Source organism: Ornithorhynchus anatinus, chromosome 12 (assembly GCF_004115215.2).
Source record: "Ornithorhynchus anatinus isolate Pmale09 chromosome 12, mOrnAna1.pri.v4, whole genome shotgun sequence".
NCBI classification, from domain to species: domain Eukaryota; kingdom Metazoa; phylum Chordata; class Mammalia; order Monotremata; family Ornithorhynchidae; genus Ornithorhynchus; species Ornithorhynchus anatinus.
In genome coordinates this window covers 6017962-6033495 of record NC_041739.1, presented here as the reverse complement: position 1 = coordinate 6033495, position 15534 = coordinate 6017962, and the positions used below count along the sequence as shown (strand labels likewise).

Below are 15534 nucleotides of genomic sequence, written 5' to 3'. Positions count from 1 at the left end.
TTTTTTTTCCCCAACTTCTATTATTGAAGCCGTGAATACCAGATTAAGAATTACGTTCTAGAATTCATTATCGCCCTCTCATCACCTCCATTTGACGGTCCTGAAGGTAGAAATGGAATCTGCCTTCTTCACCCAGGAGATATTATTCATTCACCCGATCATATTTATTGAGCGCTTACTGTATGCAACTCACTGTACTAAGCTCTTGGGAGAGTACAATATAACAATAAACAGACTCAATTCCCTGCCCACGTTGAGTTTACTTCTTCCTCTGGGCAAATAGTGAGTCAATTAGTAATTTTCCAAAATGGCATCTATGATTTTGCTGTCCTTCTCCCAATCCCTTCTAGCCACTTGGGACCTACAAGGTCTGGTTGTTCGATGACTGTCCACATCTCTCTTACTACTTTTGTCTTTTCCAAAATATTTCTTTAAGGGAGCAGAAAACTCTGCAGCGGTTTCAAACCTTTGAGGTTTTCTTGCGTCACCTGAATATTCTTTCTAAAATTCCATGACTTTTATCTGCAAACAAACATCTCCTGGCAGCTATTTTGAAACTATTTGGAACAACAGTATGTGGAAGCAGTGAGATAAAAAGATATTAGATAAAAAGTTTCTTTATCCACAGAGATCTCATAAAAATGAATGTCATACTGGTTTTATTGCACTGCATAAATGTATCCTTGTGTATACTTTCCTTTTCCTTCTAAGGTTTTTTTTTTACATTTCTGATAGTTCTCTAATAGTATGTATGCACTTTGTTTTCTGCCCACCTTCCCTTTTGAATTACAAACTTTTCAAAGACAGGGACTGAGGGCAATTGTATTTATGATTATTGTTACTATTATTATAATTATTTGTGTTAAGTTCTCACCAAGTGTCAAGCACTGTTCTGAACTGTGGGGTAGATACAAGAAAATCAGGTCAGACAAAGTCTCTGACCTACATAGGGCTCACAGTCTGAGTGGAAGGGAGAAAAGGTAATGAATCCCCATTTTACAGCTGAGGAAACTGAGGCCCCGAAAAGTGAAGTTATTACTATGATGGTATTTGTTAAGCATTTACTATTCATTCATTCAATAGTATTTATTGAGCACTTACTATGTGCAGAGCACTGCACTAAACGCTTGGAATGTACAAATCGGTAACAGATAGAGACAGTCCCTGCCCTTTGACGGGCTCACGGTCTAAAGGGGGGAGACGGACAGACGAGAACAATGGCAATAAATAGAATCTAGGGGATGAACATATACTATGTGCCTAGCACTGTTCTAAACACTGGGGTAAATACAAGGTATTCACGTTGTCCCACATGGGGCTCACAGTCTTCATCCCCGTTTTAAAGATGAGGTAACAGAGAAGTGAAGTGGCTTGCCCAAGGTCACCCAGCAGACAAGTGGCAGAGACGGGATTAGAACCCACAACCTCTGACTCCCAAGCTCGTGCTCTGGCCACTAAGCCACACTGCTTTCCATTTAACGAGTGCCTACTGAAGTGACTCGCCCAAGGTCACCCAGAAGGCAGCCGGTAGAGGCGGGATCAGAACTCAGGTCCTCCGCCTCCCAGGCCCGTGGTTTTTCCACTCGGCCACACTGCTTCTCATCTAGTGAATGCCTACCGGTTTCACTGCATCTGTGAAGTCAACCTTTCCTTTCCGTGCTCGGCTCTCTGAACAGAAAAGGCATTCAGTAAATATGGTGGAAGATGATAAACTTTATTCTTTCATTCGTTCAGTCGTGTTCACTGAGCGCTTACTCTGTGCAAAGCACTGTACTGAGTACTTGGGAGAGTCCGATATAACTACGGACACATTTCTTCCCAGTACGAGCTCCCAGTCTTTACCTCAGCTGCACCTGTCTGCTTAGATTGTCCAGAAAAAAGGTGAAATGTTTTTCATCGTTTTGGGTGGATGCTTTATTTACCATTTCTAAGGAACACAGAGAAGAATCATCTTGAAGAGCTTTCCTCCCCCCAATCAAAGAGGACATGATTATATCACATTATAGCCATCATTATTCATTCAATCATATTTATTCAGCGCTTTCTGTGTGCAGAGCACTAGGTATCAGCTGTTCTAAGATAAACAGAAAAGGCACATTTTCCTTCCCATAAAAATTTTGTGTACTATATATTATGTACGTGTGGATATAACCCCTCCCCCTCAATATGGCATCAGTCAATCATTCGATCGTATTTAATGAGCGCTTACTTGTGCGGAGCACTGGACTAAGCGCTTGGGAGAGTACAGTAAAACAATAGAACAGATACATTCCCCGCCCACAAGGCGCTTACAGACTAGAGGGGGAGACAGACCTGAATAGAAATAAATAAATGACAGTTATGGGCATATGTCGTGTGGGTGAGCGGGGGGATGAATAAAGGTAATAATAATGATGTTGGTATTTGTTAAGCGCTTACTATGTGCGGAGCACTGTTCTAAGCGCTGGGGTAGACACGGGGGAATCAGGTTGTCCCACGTGGGGCTCACAGTCTCAATCCCCATTTTACAGATGAGGGAACTGAGGCACAGAGAAGTGAGTGACTTGCCCACAGTCACACAGCTGATAAGTGGCGGAGCCGGGATTCGAACCCATGACCTCTGACTCTAAAGCCCATGTTCTTTCCACTGAGCCACGCTGCTTCTCCAAATGTCAGGTAGAATGTCAGGGTGACACAGAAGGGAGTTATTATTGTTATATCTGTTAAGCACTTTGTGCTAAGCTGTTTACCAACCACTGGGGTAGATACAAGACATATAAATTGGACACATATAGCATGGCTCAGTGGAAAGAGCCCGAGCTTGGGAGTCAGAGGTCATGGGTTCGAATCCCCAATCTGCCACTTGTCAGCTGTGTGACTGTGGGCAAGTCACTTCACTTCTCTCTGCCTCAGTTCCCTCATCTGTAAAATGGGGATGAAGACTGTGAGCCTCATGTGGGACAATCTGATGACCCTGTATCTCCCCCAGCGCTTAGAACAGTGCTCTGCACATAGTAAGCCCTTAACAAATACCAACATTATTACAGCACATATACTTAGGCGTATGTTTTATTTTCAGCCTTATTAAAATGACATCTCTAAGAGGCTTTCGTGGGTTCTAATCTCAGCTCCTCCACTTTTCTGCTGTGTGACCTTGGGCAAGTCACTTAACTTCTCTATGCCTCAATTACCTCATCTGTAAAATAGGATGCAGATGAGGAGCCCCCATGTGGGACAAGATGATTACCTTGTATCTACCCCTGGGCTTAGAACAGTGCTTGGCACATAGTAAGCACTTAGCAAATGTCATCGTTCTACTTCTTATTACTATTATTAATGAACCGCTAACGAGGAAGGAGGCTAATGTTCCTCCCTGCTGAGGTGTTGAGCCTGGAAACCCATTATCCTGGAGTGAGGGAAATGTTTTCTATTACAAAAATACCTGCCAGGAAGAAGCCTTTAAAGGTGATCGCAGTAGCATCTGCCCTGCTGAGTCTCCCTCTGAGCACCAGTGTCAAGGTGAGAGCTATTTAGTAATCATTCATTCACTCATGCATTCAGTATTTATTGAGCGCTTACTGAGTGCAGAGCACTGTACTAAGCCCTTGGGAGAATACAACAGAACAATAAACAGGCACGTTCCCTGCCCACAACGAATGGTCAGTACTACTTTTGAGATTCTTTCCTCTGGGCCTCACTTCTGGTCACCATTATGATCCGGATTTATCAGGCACCTGCTGGTTGTTGAGCTTTCTACGTAGTACCTTTTGGGTGAATAGCACTGTATTCGGTGTTTGGAAACCTCCAATTTAAGTAAAAGATAATAATAATAATGTTGGTATTTGTTAAGCGCTTACTATGCGCAGAGCACTGTTCTAAGCGCTGGGGTGGATACAGGGTCATCAGGTTGTCCCACGTGAGGCTCACAGTTAATCCCCATTTGACAGATGAGGTAACTGAGGCACAGAGAAGTTAAGTGGCTTGCCCACAGTCACACAGCTGACAAATGGCAGAGCCGGGATTCGAACCCGTGACCTCTGACTCCCAAGCTCGTACTCTTTCCACTGAGCCACGCAAAAGATGTCATCTATCAATCAATCAACAGTGTTCATTGAGTGCTGATGGAAAAACTGGAAGCTCCTTGTGGGTAGCAAACGTGTCTTCCAAGTTTGTTCCATTGTGCTCTCCCCAGAACTTAATACACTGCTCTGCACGTAATTAAGCAAGCAATAAATACAATTAATTGATTGCAGAACACTATTGTAAGCACTTGGGAGACTGTTTGGGGAATCACTGTAGCTTAGTGGAAAGAGTAAAGGCCTGGGAGTCAGTCAGAGGACCTGGGTTCTAATTCTGCTCCACCACTTGCCTGCTGTGTGACCTGGGGCCAGTCGCTTAACTTCTCTGTTTTGTCGTTGTTTTTTAATGGTATTTGAGTGCTTACTATGTGCCAGGCACTATACTAAGTGCTAGGTTGGTTACAAGCTAATCGGGTTGGACTCAGTCCCTGTCCCACACGGGGGGCTCAGTCTTAATCCCCATTTTACAGATGACAGACTTGAGGCACAGGGTAGTTAAATGACTTGCCCAAGGTCACTCAGCAGGCAAGGGGTAGAGCCCAGCTGTGCCTCAGTTACCAAATCTGTAAAATGGGGATTCAGTACCTGGTCATCCTTCTACTTTGACTGTGATCCCCAGGTGGGACCTGATTAAATTGACTCTACCCCAAACCTTAGTACAGTACTTGACGCATAGTGAGAACTTGACAAATACCACAATTTACTCTCATCTTTATTATTACCGGTACTATTAATAATAAAACACAGTAAAGTCGGTAAACGTAATCCCTGCCCTCTAGGTGCTTACAATCGTGCTTAAGTATTGTAAGAGTAACTACATTCATATAATTGATAAAGTGATAAGAACCTGAGCCTGAGCGATAAAAGCAAGCAATTAAGTAAATCCGTACTGAATACATAATAATTATGGTATTTGCCAAATGTTCACCAGGTGCAATATAGTGTCCTAAGCACCTGGAGACAATCGATTCTATAAAGAGTAAAGAAGCTGATAAGGTGAGGTGGGGATGAGTCATTCATTTTTTGGCTCCTGGGTGTAAAATGGGGATTAAGAGGGTGAGCCCCATATGAGACATGGACTGTGTCCACCCTGATTACTTTCTATCTACCCTAGCGCTTAGAACAGTGTCTGGCACATAGTGAAAGCTTAACAAATACCACAGAAAAAATGGTGGTAATGGTCAGCCAGTGTGAACAAAGTACTCTTTGCCTCTCCTTCTCCTCCCCAACTTCTTCCCCACTCTGAATTAAGCAGTTCTCGTAAGACCTCCCAAAGAAGACTCAGAGGCCTTCACATCTTTTCCTTCCTGTTTCCCAATTCCATTTATTATAACGACAGATTTTATCACTCATTCATTCATTTGATCGTATTACTGAGTGCTTACTATGTGCGGGGCACAGAACTAAGCACTTGGGAGAGTGCAATACAACCATTCATTCATTCATTCAATCGTATTTATTGAGCGCTTGCTGTTTGCAGAGCACTGTACTAAGCGCTTGGAATGTACAATTCGGCAACAGATAGAGACAATCCCTGCCCAACGACGGGCTCACAGTCTAAAAGTGGGAGACAGACAACAAAACAAAACAAGTAGGCATCAATACCATCAAAATAGATAAATAGAATCATAGATATATATACATCATTGATAGAGTAGTAAATAATATATACAAATATAGTCCCTGCCCACAACGACCTTACAGTCCGGTCACTGCAGGATTCTTAGGATAGAGAGGAAATGTTCATTTGTTAGGTTTCAGAGCTGATGTAAAAATAAGATCTACTGGGATCAGGGTCCTAGTTTCAGTTCTGCTGGTTCAGTTCAGAAGCAGAGTGGCTTAGTGGAAAGAACCCGGGCCTGGGATTCAGAAAGTCCTGGGTTCAATTCCTGCCTCTTCCACATATCGACTGGATGACCTTGGGCAAGTCACTTCGCTTCTCTGTGCCGCAGCTACCTCCTCTATAAAATGGGAATTAAGAGTGTGAGCCCCATGTGGGACAGAGACTGTGTCCAACCTAACTACAGTAGTGCTTGATACATAGTAAGCGCTTAATAAATACCAGTATTATTATTATTATGGTTGAGTGAGTTTCTAGGTTTGACATGATGCCCTGGAATATGAAAGAAACTAACTTTCTCTTATTTTAATGGAGGGTACTTCTTTCAGTTTGGTCCCCGGCCTGTATCCTAGTTTCAAGTGAAAGTATTTATGAGTTTTCAGCATCTTCTGTAGAAATTGTTTTGTAGAACTCAGGCTGATCTTCCTATGACTCATTGAGTTTAGCACATTGTTCTTATGCTCAGGAGCTGGCCTTTTCAGCTGCCAAGCATACAATTGCCTTGATTTAAAATTAAAAAGAAAAAAAAACCCAAAACAAAAACAACATACCTCTATTCTGATGACTTGTGTTTCATACTGGTTTGAACAAGATGATTGGTATGAAGGACAACAAGAGAGGAAGATATATTTTATGTTTCAATTGTGTCTTTCTGTGATTTGTTATGCTACACAGCTGTTTCTCTGCCATTTCTGTCATGACCATTTTTTTTTTTCACTGCAGCATTCTGAGAATAAAGAGGAACTGTTCATTTGTTAGGTTTCACAGCTGAGGTAAAAATCAAATCTTCTGGGATAATGGCCCTATTCTGGGCCATGTATAGTCTGGAGAACAGGCATGTTTTCCATACTTGAAATTTCAGATGCCACAGTGTTTATTTTGGGTATGTGTTTCAAATTCACATGTGGATTTCTAAAGGAAAAAACTTAAAGTTTGTGAAAGCAGATTCGTGTGTGCCATTGTGGATGGATTCCAGGGTATTATTTACATTAAATATAATGGAACGAAGCAACAGAATTAGACAATGTGCCATTCCTGTAGAAGAAAATAAAATTAATCTCCCAAACACCTCTCCAAGTCCCCTCCACCCCAGCAAAAAACATATATATATACATATATATATATGATTTTATAGGCCATTAATATCATTATTCTAAAAGCAGTAGGATAGTTACTATGCCAACCTGGCCATGTTGTCTGGAAAATAAAATGCTTTCAGCTAATTGAGTTATCATCATTGAGGTATTAAAAGAAAAAGGTACAGAGAGACACATCTTTTGAAATACAGGATTTAATAGTCTGTTTCAAACAGTTGTTCAGTGTCTTTGTGACAGTTTCACTGTATTTGGGGGCAGATTTCTTTTTCAGTGGGGGCAGGAGTTTTTATTTGGAGGAAATGCATAAAAGGCAGAAAGTGATCATCAGAATTCATGTCTTTTCATCCCATTTCCCAGGCCATAATAGACGGGAAAAAAAGTACCAAATCACTCCACCTTCCACACCCCCCGTCACCCCTCAAACTCTTCCACCAAACCCAAAAAGGAAGATGTGTTGGGCAGGGAACATGCCTAACGACTCTTATGTAGCACGCTCTCCCATGTGCTTAGTACAGCGCTCGACACACGGCAAGCTCTCCATAAATACTAGTGATGGGTTGGAATTCTTAAGCAGTTCCCGATGATTTCAGCCAAATTTTATTTTGCTGCTTTCCTCTTTTGGGCCTGCTTAGGTAGCCCTGGTTCTTTCAACTGTGAAATCAAATGAGAGAGAGAGAGAATATATGACTATATAAATACTATTGAATGAATGAATGAATATATGTGTGTATATATTTGTGTGTATATATATATATATGCTCCTGAGTATGTTATCACTACAGGGTGCATGTAAACAAGCCAGAGGGACAGAGATAGGGCTGTTTAACATGGCCTGAAACTCTCCCATTTCAAAATTGACTTCCTCCAAAGGCTAAAGTGATATCCGGTGCGGTCTACTTAATCAATCAGCCGTATTGGTTGAGCGCTTACTGTGCGCAGAGCACTGGAGTAAGCATTTGGGAGAGTATGACACCACAATTTAAGACACATTCCCTGCCCCAAATGAGTTTACAGTCTCGAAGCTGTGAATGCCTCCTCTTATCTGTGGCCTAACTTGAAATCACTTTTTGCTTTGGTTTTGCTTTTGCTTTGTGTGATTGTTATTACTCTTGTTATCACTATTACTGTTATTACTATATTGTTGTTTTTGTTGTATTTTTTAAGCATTTACTTTTTTATGGTATTAGGCATTTACAATGTGCCACGCACTGTAGTAAGCCCTGGGGTAGATACAAGCTAATCAGTTTGGACACAGTCCACGTTCCACATGGGGCTCACAGTCTTCATTCCCATTTTACAGGTGCAGTCACTGAGGGTCAGAGAAGTGAACTGACTTGCCCAAGGCCGCACTGTAGACAAATGGCAGAGCCCGGATGAGTATCCAGGTCCTTCTGACTCCCAGGTTCATGCTCTATCCACTAGGCCATGCTGCTTCTGCTTGAGTATGTGTGAAACACTATTCTAAACACTGGGGATGATACGAATTAATCAGGTCAGGAACAGTCCCTGTCCCACATGGAGCTCACAATCTAAACAGGATGGAGTAATTGACTGGCCCAAGGCACCACGACAGACAAGTGGCAGAGCCGGGATTAGAACCCAGATCCTCTGACTCCCAGGCCCGGGCTCTTTCCACTCTGCCACAGTATCCCTCTTCCTCTGTATTCCTTTGAAATTTTGTTTCTTAAAACAGCAAGTAGGGCTGAGGATCATGGATGGAAATGTCAGTGATCCTGATCATTCCACATTTATTAGGGATAATAATGATTTACTCCATCTCCAAGGCTTTTTTGACATGAAAATGAAGCCATCACCTTCATGCTTTGTATCTCCATATCAGGATTTTTTTTTTTTCTGTTGGAAACACAGGCTTTAGGTTAGAGTATCAGGGCTTTTTTTTAAATAGCCACTTCAAGTATGTACGTGCTTAATATGCAGAAGGAAGATATGCACATTTTTACATGGCTTTCTTTTTCACCCTGAATTTTTCTCATCGAGAAGGTTTGTCACCAGTGGGTAGAAGACGTTTACCACTTGTAGATTTTCACTTAAAAAAGGTAGTTTCGAAGAATCGTGGCAGTTGGCTTGTGACAAAAATATGAACAAAGTTTTAAACAATCAATTTACCAAATGGACTTGCTGGCAATTAATATGAATGTTACCTGTTGGCAAGAATTTGCTTTTCAGAGGACCATTTTTAGTACTTTGGGGGCTCAAGCCAGTTCCAAACAATTATGAAGTGCCTCCCCATTGCTTAGCACAGTGCCTGGCACATAACAAGTGCTTAACAAATACCACAGTTATTATTATTATTTAGAGCCCAGGCCGGTAATTTAAAATAGATCACTGCTTCTAAAGCTCCCCCAAACCACCTCAATATGCAGCTTCTTAAAAAGATACAAAGGTATATAGACACGGATCCATATTTGATTTCCACAGGTTTCCATCGAGAAAGAAATGCGTTTGAATCGGCCCCCTCGGTCAGGCGGCTGGACTTTTATTCCGTATTTGGTGGCATTGATTGCGAAATTCGAACAGGTGCGGAAAAGGGATACATTGCGAGGTGTAGGGTGAAAGAGAGTTTAAGGGGGAAAAAAAAAGGAACGATAGCTCTTATAGAGCTGGAGTTGCCAAGCGACTGACACTTGACACTGTGGGTAGATCAACCCTCAGGCTTTCCCTTGCGCTCTTTAGTTAGCCTGCATTATTCGGTGTATCAAGTAAAGTAAGTAGATTAATTCTCCTGCCAGAACAGGAGATCGGATTTATTTTGGAAGCGGCAAAGCGTTGGAATGGATGTGGAAATTCTGAAGTGGTTCACGAAAAATGACATCTATGCTAAGGTATGGAAAAGAATAGTCATGTACCGTCTCTCTCCAGGATAACGTATGAATACTTAGGTATATGTGTGTGTGTGTATGTGCGTAGATATATATATTTATACATAAATATAATATACAAAGATCGATAGACACCAAACTGGTCCATGTTGTTTCACAATGTTTTTTCATTGACAAGTCTCTGTGGTAGACGGATTTGCTGTTTAATGATCCTTTCTATTTTCAGTCTACCAGAAGACCTGTTGGGTTTCCGTTTGAGCTGACGATAATGAAAAAGGAAATTTGTTTTTGTTTTTTTTTTAACCTATCTCTGAGGGAACTGGACATCCAATAACAGCTGTATAAATTTGTGCTGAATTTTGGCATAGAGCGTTCTGGTTGAATTTACAGTTGACAATGGGTCCATCAGTTCGATTGTAAATATCGAAAGGATATTTAGCCAAACAGTACTGGAGTTTGGGGTTGAATGCTCTGCCACGCTGGAGTTTATATAGTTGAAAATGCAGAATCTCTTAACTTGCTGCCATTTTGTTCCACATGAAACGATCGATCTTGGTTCTCTATTTTGATGTATGGCTTGGAAGAGATATCTGATTTTCAGTTTGCCAACGGACTTAAGTTATTGAGATGAAAGACTTCAGTCTGTAGATTTCAGATCAAATGTGTCCCAGAGAACAATAGTGTTGCTTTATAAATGCATCTCCACAGAAACTTATGAAATAACAAAATCAAGAATCAACAGATTTCCTGCACCATTCATGTTAATGAGCTCAGTTGAAAATGCCTCTTTATGTTTTGAAAGTGTGTGAATTTAAACACAAAGAAAACTAGCTCTTAATGAAAACTGTTAAAAACAAAAGCTAGTCATCTCAGTTGGCAGGTTGTAAAATTGCCAAGGCATTCATCTAAATAAAAGAGCAGAACATTAATACGGTTAATAATAATAATAACTGTGATATTTGTTAAGCGCTTACTGTGTGCCAAGCACGGTTCCAGGTACTGGGGTAGATTCAAGGTAATCAGGTTGTCCCACAAAGGGCTCAGTGTCTCAATCCCCATTTTACAGAAGAGGTAATTGAGGTACAGAGAAATGAAGTGACTCTGGTCACACGGCAGACGAATGGCAGAGCTGGGATTAGAACCCAGGTCCTTCTGTCTCCGAGGCCCGTGCTCTATCCGCTAGCTGTTTTTGTATATATACACAGTTTTCCAGGCCCTATCAATGAGTGTTTGTTTTCAACTGAGAAGATTACGTGTGTCAAATAGCAATGTTTTGAATTTTTAAATTATCCATAATTATAATTATTAAGTGCTTACTAAGTCCCGAAACACTGTTCTAATTGCTAGAATAGATATTAGATAATCAGACTGGATGCAGTCCCTGTCCAATTTAGGGCTCATTCATTCATTCAATAGTATTTATTGAGCACTTACTATGTGCAGAGCACTGTACTAAGCGCTTGGAATGTGCAGTTAGGCAACAGATAGAGACAGTCCCTGCCCAATGATGGGCTTACAGGGCTCACGACCTCAGACATAAGGAGAACAGGTATCTTATCCCTATTTTTAGATGAAAAAACTGAGGCTGGGAGAGGTTAAGTGACTTATCCAAGGTCACAAGGCAGGCCAGTGACAGAGCAGAGATTTAGAGAGCTTGGATCTCCTGACTCTTTCTATCAGTCAGTCAGTCAATCGGTGGTATATTTTGAGCCCTTACGGGGAGCAGAATACTGTACTAAGTGCTTGGGAAAATACAATAGACCATGGACTCATTGCTTTGCCCTAATTCCCAAGGTTATTGAATTCATTGTAATGATATTCTCACCTTTATTTGTACTCTGGCATATAATAATAATAATTAATAATAATTATGGTATTTGGTAAGTGCATACTCTGTGCTAGGCACGCTACCAAGCTCTGGAGTAGATATAAGCTTATTGGGTTGGGGACAGTCCCTGTCCAACATGGGGCTTATAGTCTCAATTCCCGTTTAATAGGTGAGGTAACTGAGGCCCAGAGAAGTGAAGTGACTTGCCCAAGGTCACACAGCAGACAAGTGGCGGAGCTGGGATCAGAACCCATGACCGTCTATCAGGCCCATACCCTTTCCACTACACCATGAGATGTTTATCCATTGTTTATCCATTGTGTCACGGTATAGAGAAGCAGCGTGGTACAGTGGAAAGAGCGCGGGCTTCGGAGTCAGAGTTCATGGGTTCGAATCCCGGCTCCGCCACTTGCCAGCTGTGTGACTTTAGGCAAGTCACTTAACTTCTCTGTGCCTCAGTTACCTCATCTGTAAAATGGGGATTAAAACTGTGAGCCCCACGTGGGACAACCTGATTACCTTGTATCCCCCAGCGCTTAGAACAGTGCTTTGCACATAGTAAGCGCTTAACAAATACCACCCCATTAATAAACACCAGACTAGAACCCTGTGACTATGAATTCTAGTCTCACCTCTGCCTTTGATTTTCTTTACTGCCTTGGGCAAATCGCTTTACCTTCCGCGGAAAAGATAAGAGGATAAAAAACCCCAAAGAAGCAAACCATGCGTAAGACCGTTCATAACTATGGTTAATGTTTACAAATGTTGTCAGGAGTGTAACTTATCTGTTCCCCATCTCTGGGTCCCCAGTACAGGCCTCCTGCCCACACCATGGTAATTGGGTTCCTGCAATCCACCGGGTTACCAACAACAACAAAAAAAATTACACTGCCTCCTTCATGGTTTCAGTGGGAAAATGGGGTTGAGCCGATTTGAAAATAACTGGCTTCTGTCACATCTGATGAAATTCCAGGAAGTCGTGGGAGATGAGAAAATCTTACAAGGCTTATATACAGCCCTCGTTTTTGGCACTCGGTTCTCTGCTGTTTCTCTGCCACTTGTCATTAGCCGCTCACGGGGAACCTCTTGGCAATCGCTTAAAGACATTCCCCGGTAAACAGTGGATTTTAGGTAATGCCAATTAGTCGCCTTTGCGATGCTAGTGAACTGGTAACAGGGCTCTCCGCCGGATTCTGTTATTTTTCTTGAGACAACCATCGTGGCAGAGTCGTCTCGCTGTCGACCAACTTACATGTGTGGTGTGGTGACGCTGATACCTATCCTTCCGTTGCCTTATCTCCAGTATACGCACCCCCGTTTGTGGCTGTGCCTTGGTATATGCTTCAGGGGCTGACTGTGCCTGTAATCTACTCCAAGATGATCCTCCAGCAGAAGGATTTCCCCAGGCGATGTTTCTTCTTTCCTCCCAACTCTAATCTAAGCAGTCTGGTAGCATCTCAGCATGAATTCACTCACAACCCCTTGTAGCACTTGGTACAGACTCTCCTGTATAAGCACTCCTCCCTCCTATTTGTCAAATGTTTCGTATGATTTCTCCGTTAGATCGTATACTCCTTATGTGCTCCCAGGGGCCGGACACCGTAGACCCTCAAATACAATTGCTGGATTGATTGATTCCGCAGTGCTTTTTCCCACTCCTCTTTCCCTGTCTCTTTCTCCTCCCTTTTCTGCCCACTCCTCTGCACTGCCACTGGGATTATAAATCGTGTGTTCCGATCTGATGTTCTCGTATGCTTGGCCCAGTGCTTGGCTTTTGAAAAGCACGTAATAAATACTATAATAATAATAATAATGTTGGTATCTATTAAGCGCTTACTATGTGCAGAGCACTGTTCTAAGCGCTGGGGTAGACACAGGGGAATCAGGTTGTCCCACGTGGGGCTCACGGTCTTCATCCCCATTTTACAGATGAGGTCACTGAGGCACCGAGAAGTGAAGTGACTTGCCCACAGTCACACAGCTGACAAGTGGCCGAGCCGGGATTCGAACCCATGACCTCTGACTCCAAAGCCCGGGCTCTTGCCACGGAGCCATGCTGCTTCTCATGCTACTATAACTAACCAACTACTTCCTAGGAGCCCTCTTCCTTCGACTTCCTTGCACAAACCTTTCTAAAAAGAACCACTACCAAAATGTCATTCCCTCCAGGAGGCCCTGTCTAATTAACGTCCCCCAACTTTCCCCATTTCTAAGCTACCTAAATCAGCCACCTTGACCTCGTTATTTACTATTTTAGTTGTTTATTTCCTTTGGCCTATTAAGTCTTTCTCAGACCGTGGTATTCATTGAGTGCTTTCCACTTTAAGCACCTGGAAGGGTTCAGTACACTAAAATCGGTAGACACCATCCCCAACCTCAAGGAGATCACAATTTCACCCTTAACTACTGCGTATTTTTCATATATATCAGCTGTCTCCCCTTTCAGATTATAAACCCCCTCTAATAATAATGATGATGATGATGATGGTATTTGTTAAGCGCTTACTATGTGCCAGGCACTGTTCTAAGCGCTGGGGTAGATTCAAGGTAATCAGGTTGTCCCATGTGGGGCTCACAGTCTTAATCCCCATTTTACAGATGAGGTAACTGAGGCACAGAGAAATGAAGTGACTTGCCCAAGGTCAAACAGCAGACAAGTGGCAGAGCCGGGATTAGAACCCATGACCTTCTGACTCCCAGACCCCGGCTCTATACATTATGCCGTGAGCTCGTTATGGGCAGGAAACTTGTCTGTTAATTCAGGTGCATTGTACTCCCCCAAGCGCTCAGTACAGTGCTCCGCACAGAGTAAGCACTCAAAAAATCCCATCGATTGATTATAATAATAATAATGTTGGTATCTGTTAAGCGCTTACTATGTGCCGAACACTGTTCTAAGCGCTGGGGTAGACACAGGGGAATCAGGTTGTCCCACGTGGGGCTCACGGTCTTCATCCCCATTTTACAGATGAGGTCACTGAGGCACCGAGAAGTTAAGTGACTTGCCCAAAGTCACACAGCTGACAAGTGGCCGAGCCGGGATTCGAACCCATGACCTCTGACTCCAAAGCCCATGCTCCTTGTGAGCAGGGATCATGCCTTCTACTTTCACTGGCTTCTCTCAGGTGCTTAGTCCAGTGTTCAGTACTCAGTTGAATGCCACAGTTACCGTGCAAACATGACAAATACAGAGGGACGATGGCCATCATTTCAGAATCATCGTCATCATCGTTCGTATTCATTGAGCTCTTACGGTGTGCAGAGCACTGTATTAAGCGGTTGGGAGAGGACAGTTCAACTGAGATGCATTCATTCATTCATTCAATCGTATTTATTGAGCGCTTACTGTGTGCAGTGCACCGTACTGAGCGCTTGGAAAGTGCAGTTCAGCAACCAAAAGAGACGATCTCTGCCCACAACGGGCTCGCAGTTTAGAAGGGGGGTGGGGGGGACAGACATCAAAACAAGTAAGCAGGCATCGATAGCATCAATATAAATAAATAGAATTATAGATGTATTTTCATATCAGAACAAGTAAACGGACATTCTTATATTAGATATTGTATTATTTGGATAGATTGCTTTAGATATGTAGATATGTACATATATACACAAGTGCTGCGAGGGGGTGTAGAGCGAAGGGGGTGAGTCGGGGCGATGGGGGGCGGTGGGAAGGGGGAGCTGAGGAAAAGGGGGGCTCAGTCTGGGAAGATACGTTCCCCTCCCACAACGATTCACCTCCGCCAAGCTAACTCTCTTCCCCTCTTCGAAGCCCCACTGAGAGCTCACCTCCTCCGAGAGGCCTTCCTAGACTGAGCTTCCCCTTTCCCCTCTGCTCCCTCTGCTCCCTCTCTGTTCCCCCTCCACCCTC

General features: G+C 42.8%; 1 protein-coding gene across 3 annotated transcripts in view; it reads left to right on the top strand.

The window, feature by feature from the left end:
* The first annotated feature begins 9643 nt into the window (after positions 1-9643).
* Positions 9644-15534, top strand: part of WDR17 (WD repeat domain 17) — a 73989-nt gene continuing 68098 nt past the window's right edge. The window contains exon 1 of one of the 3 annotated variants that reach the window (XM_029077100.2): positions 9644-9838. In XM_029077100.2, the coding sequence (XP_028932933.1) occupies positions 9788-9838 (51 nt within the window). In that variant the 5' untranslated portion in view covers positions 9644-9787. The remainder of the gene's footprint in view (positions 9839-15534) is intronic. The other 2 variants (XR_003763432.2, XM_029077097.2) reach the window with 2 other exon arrangements.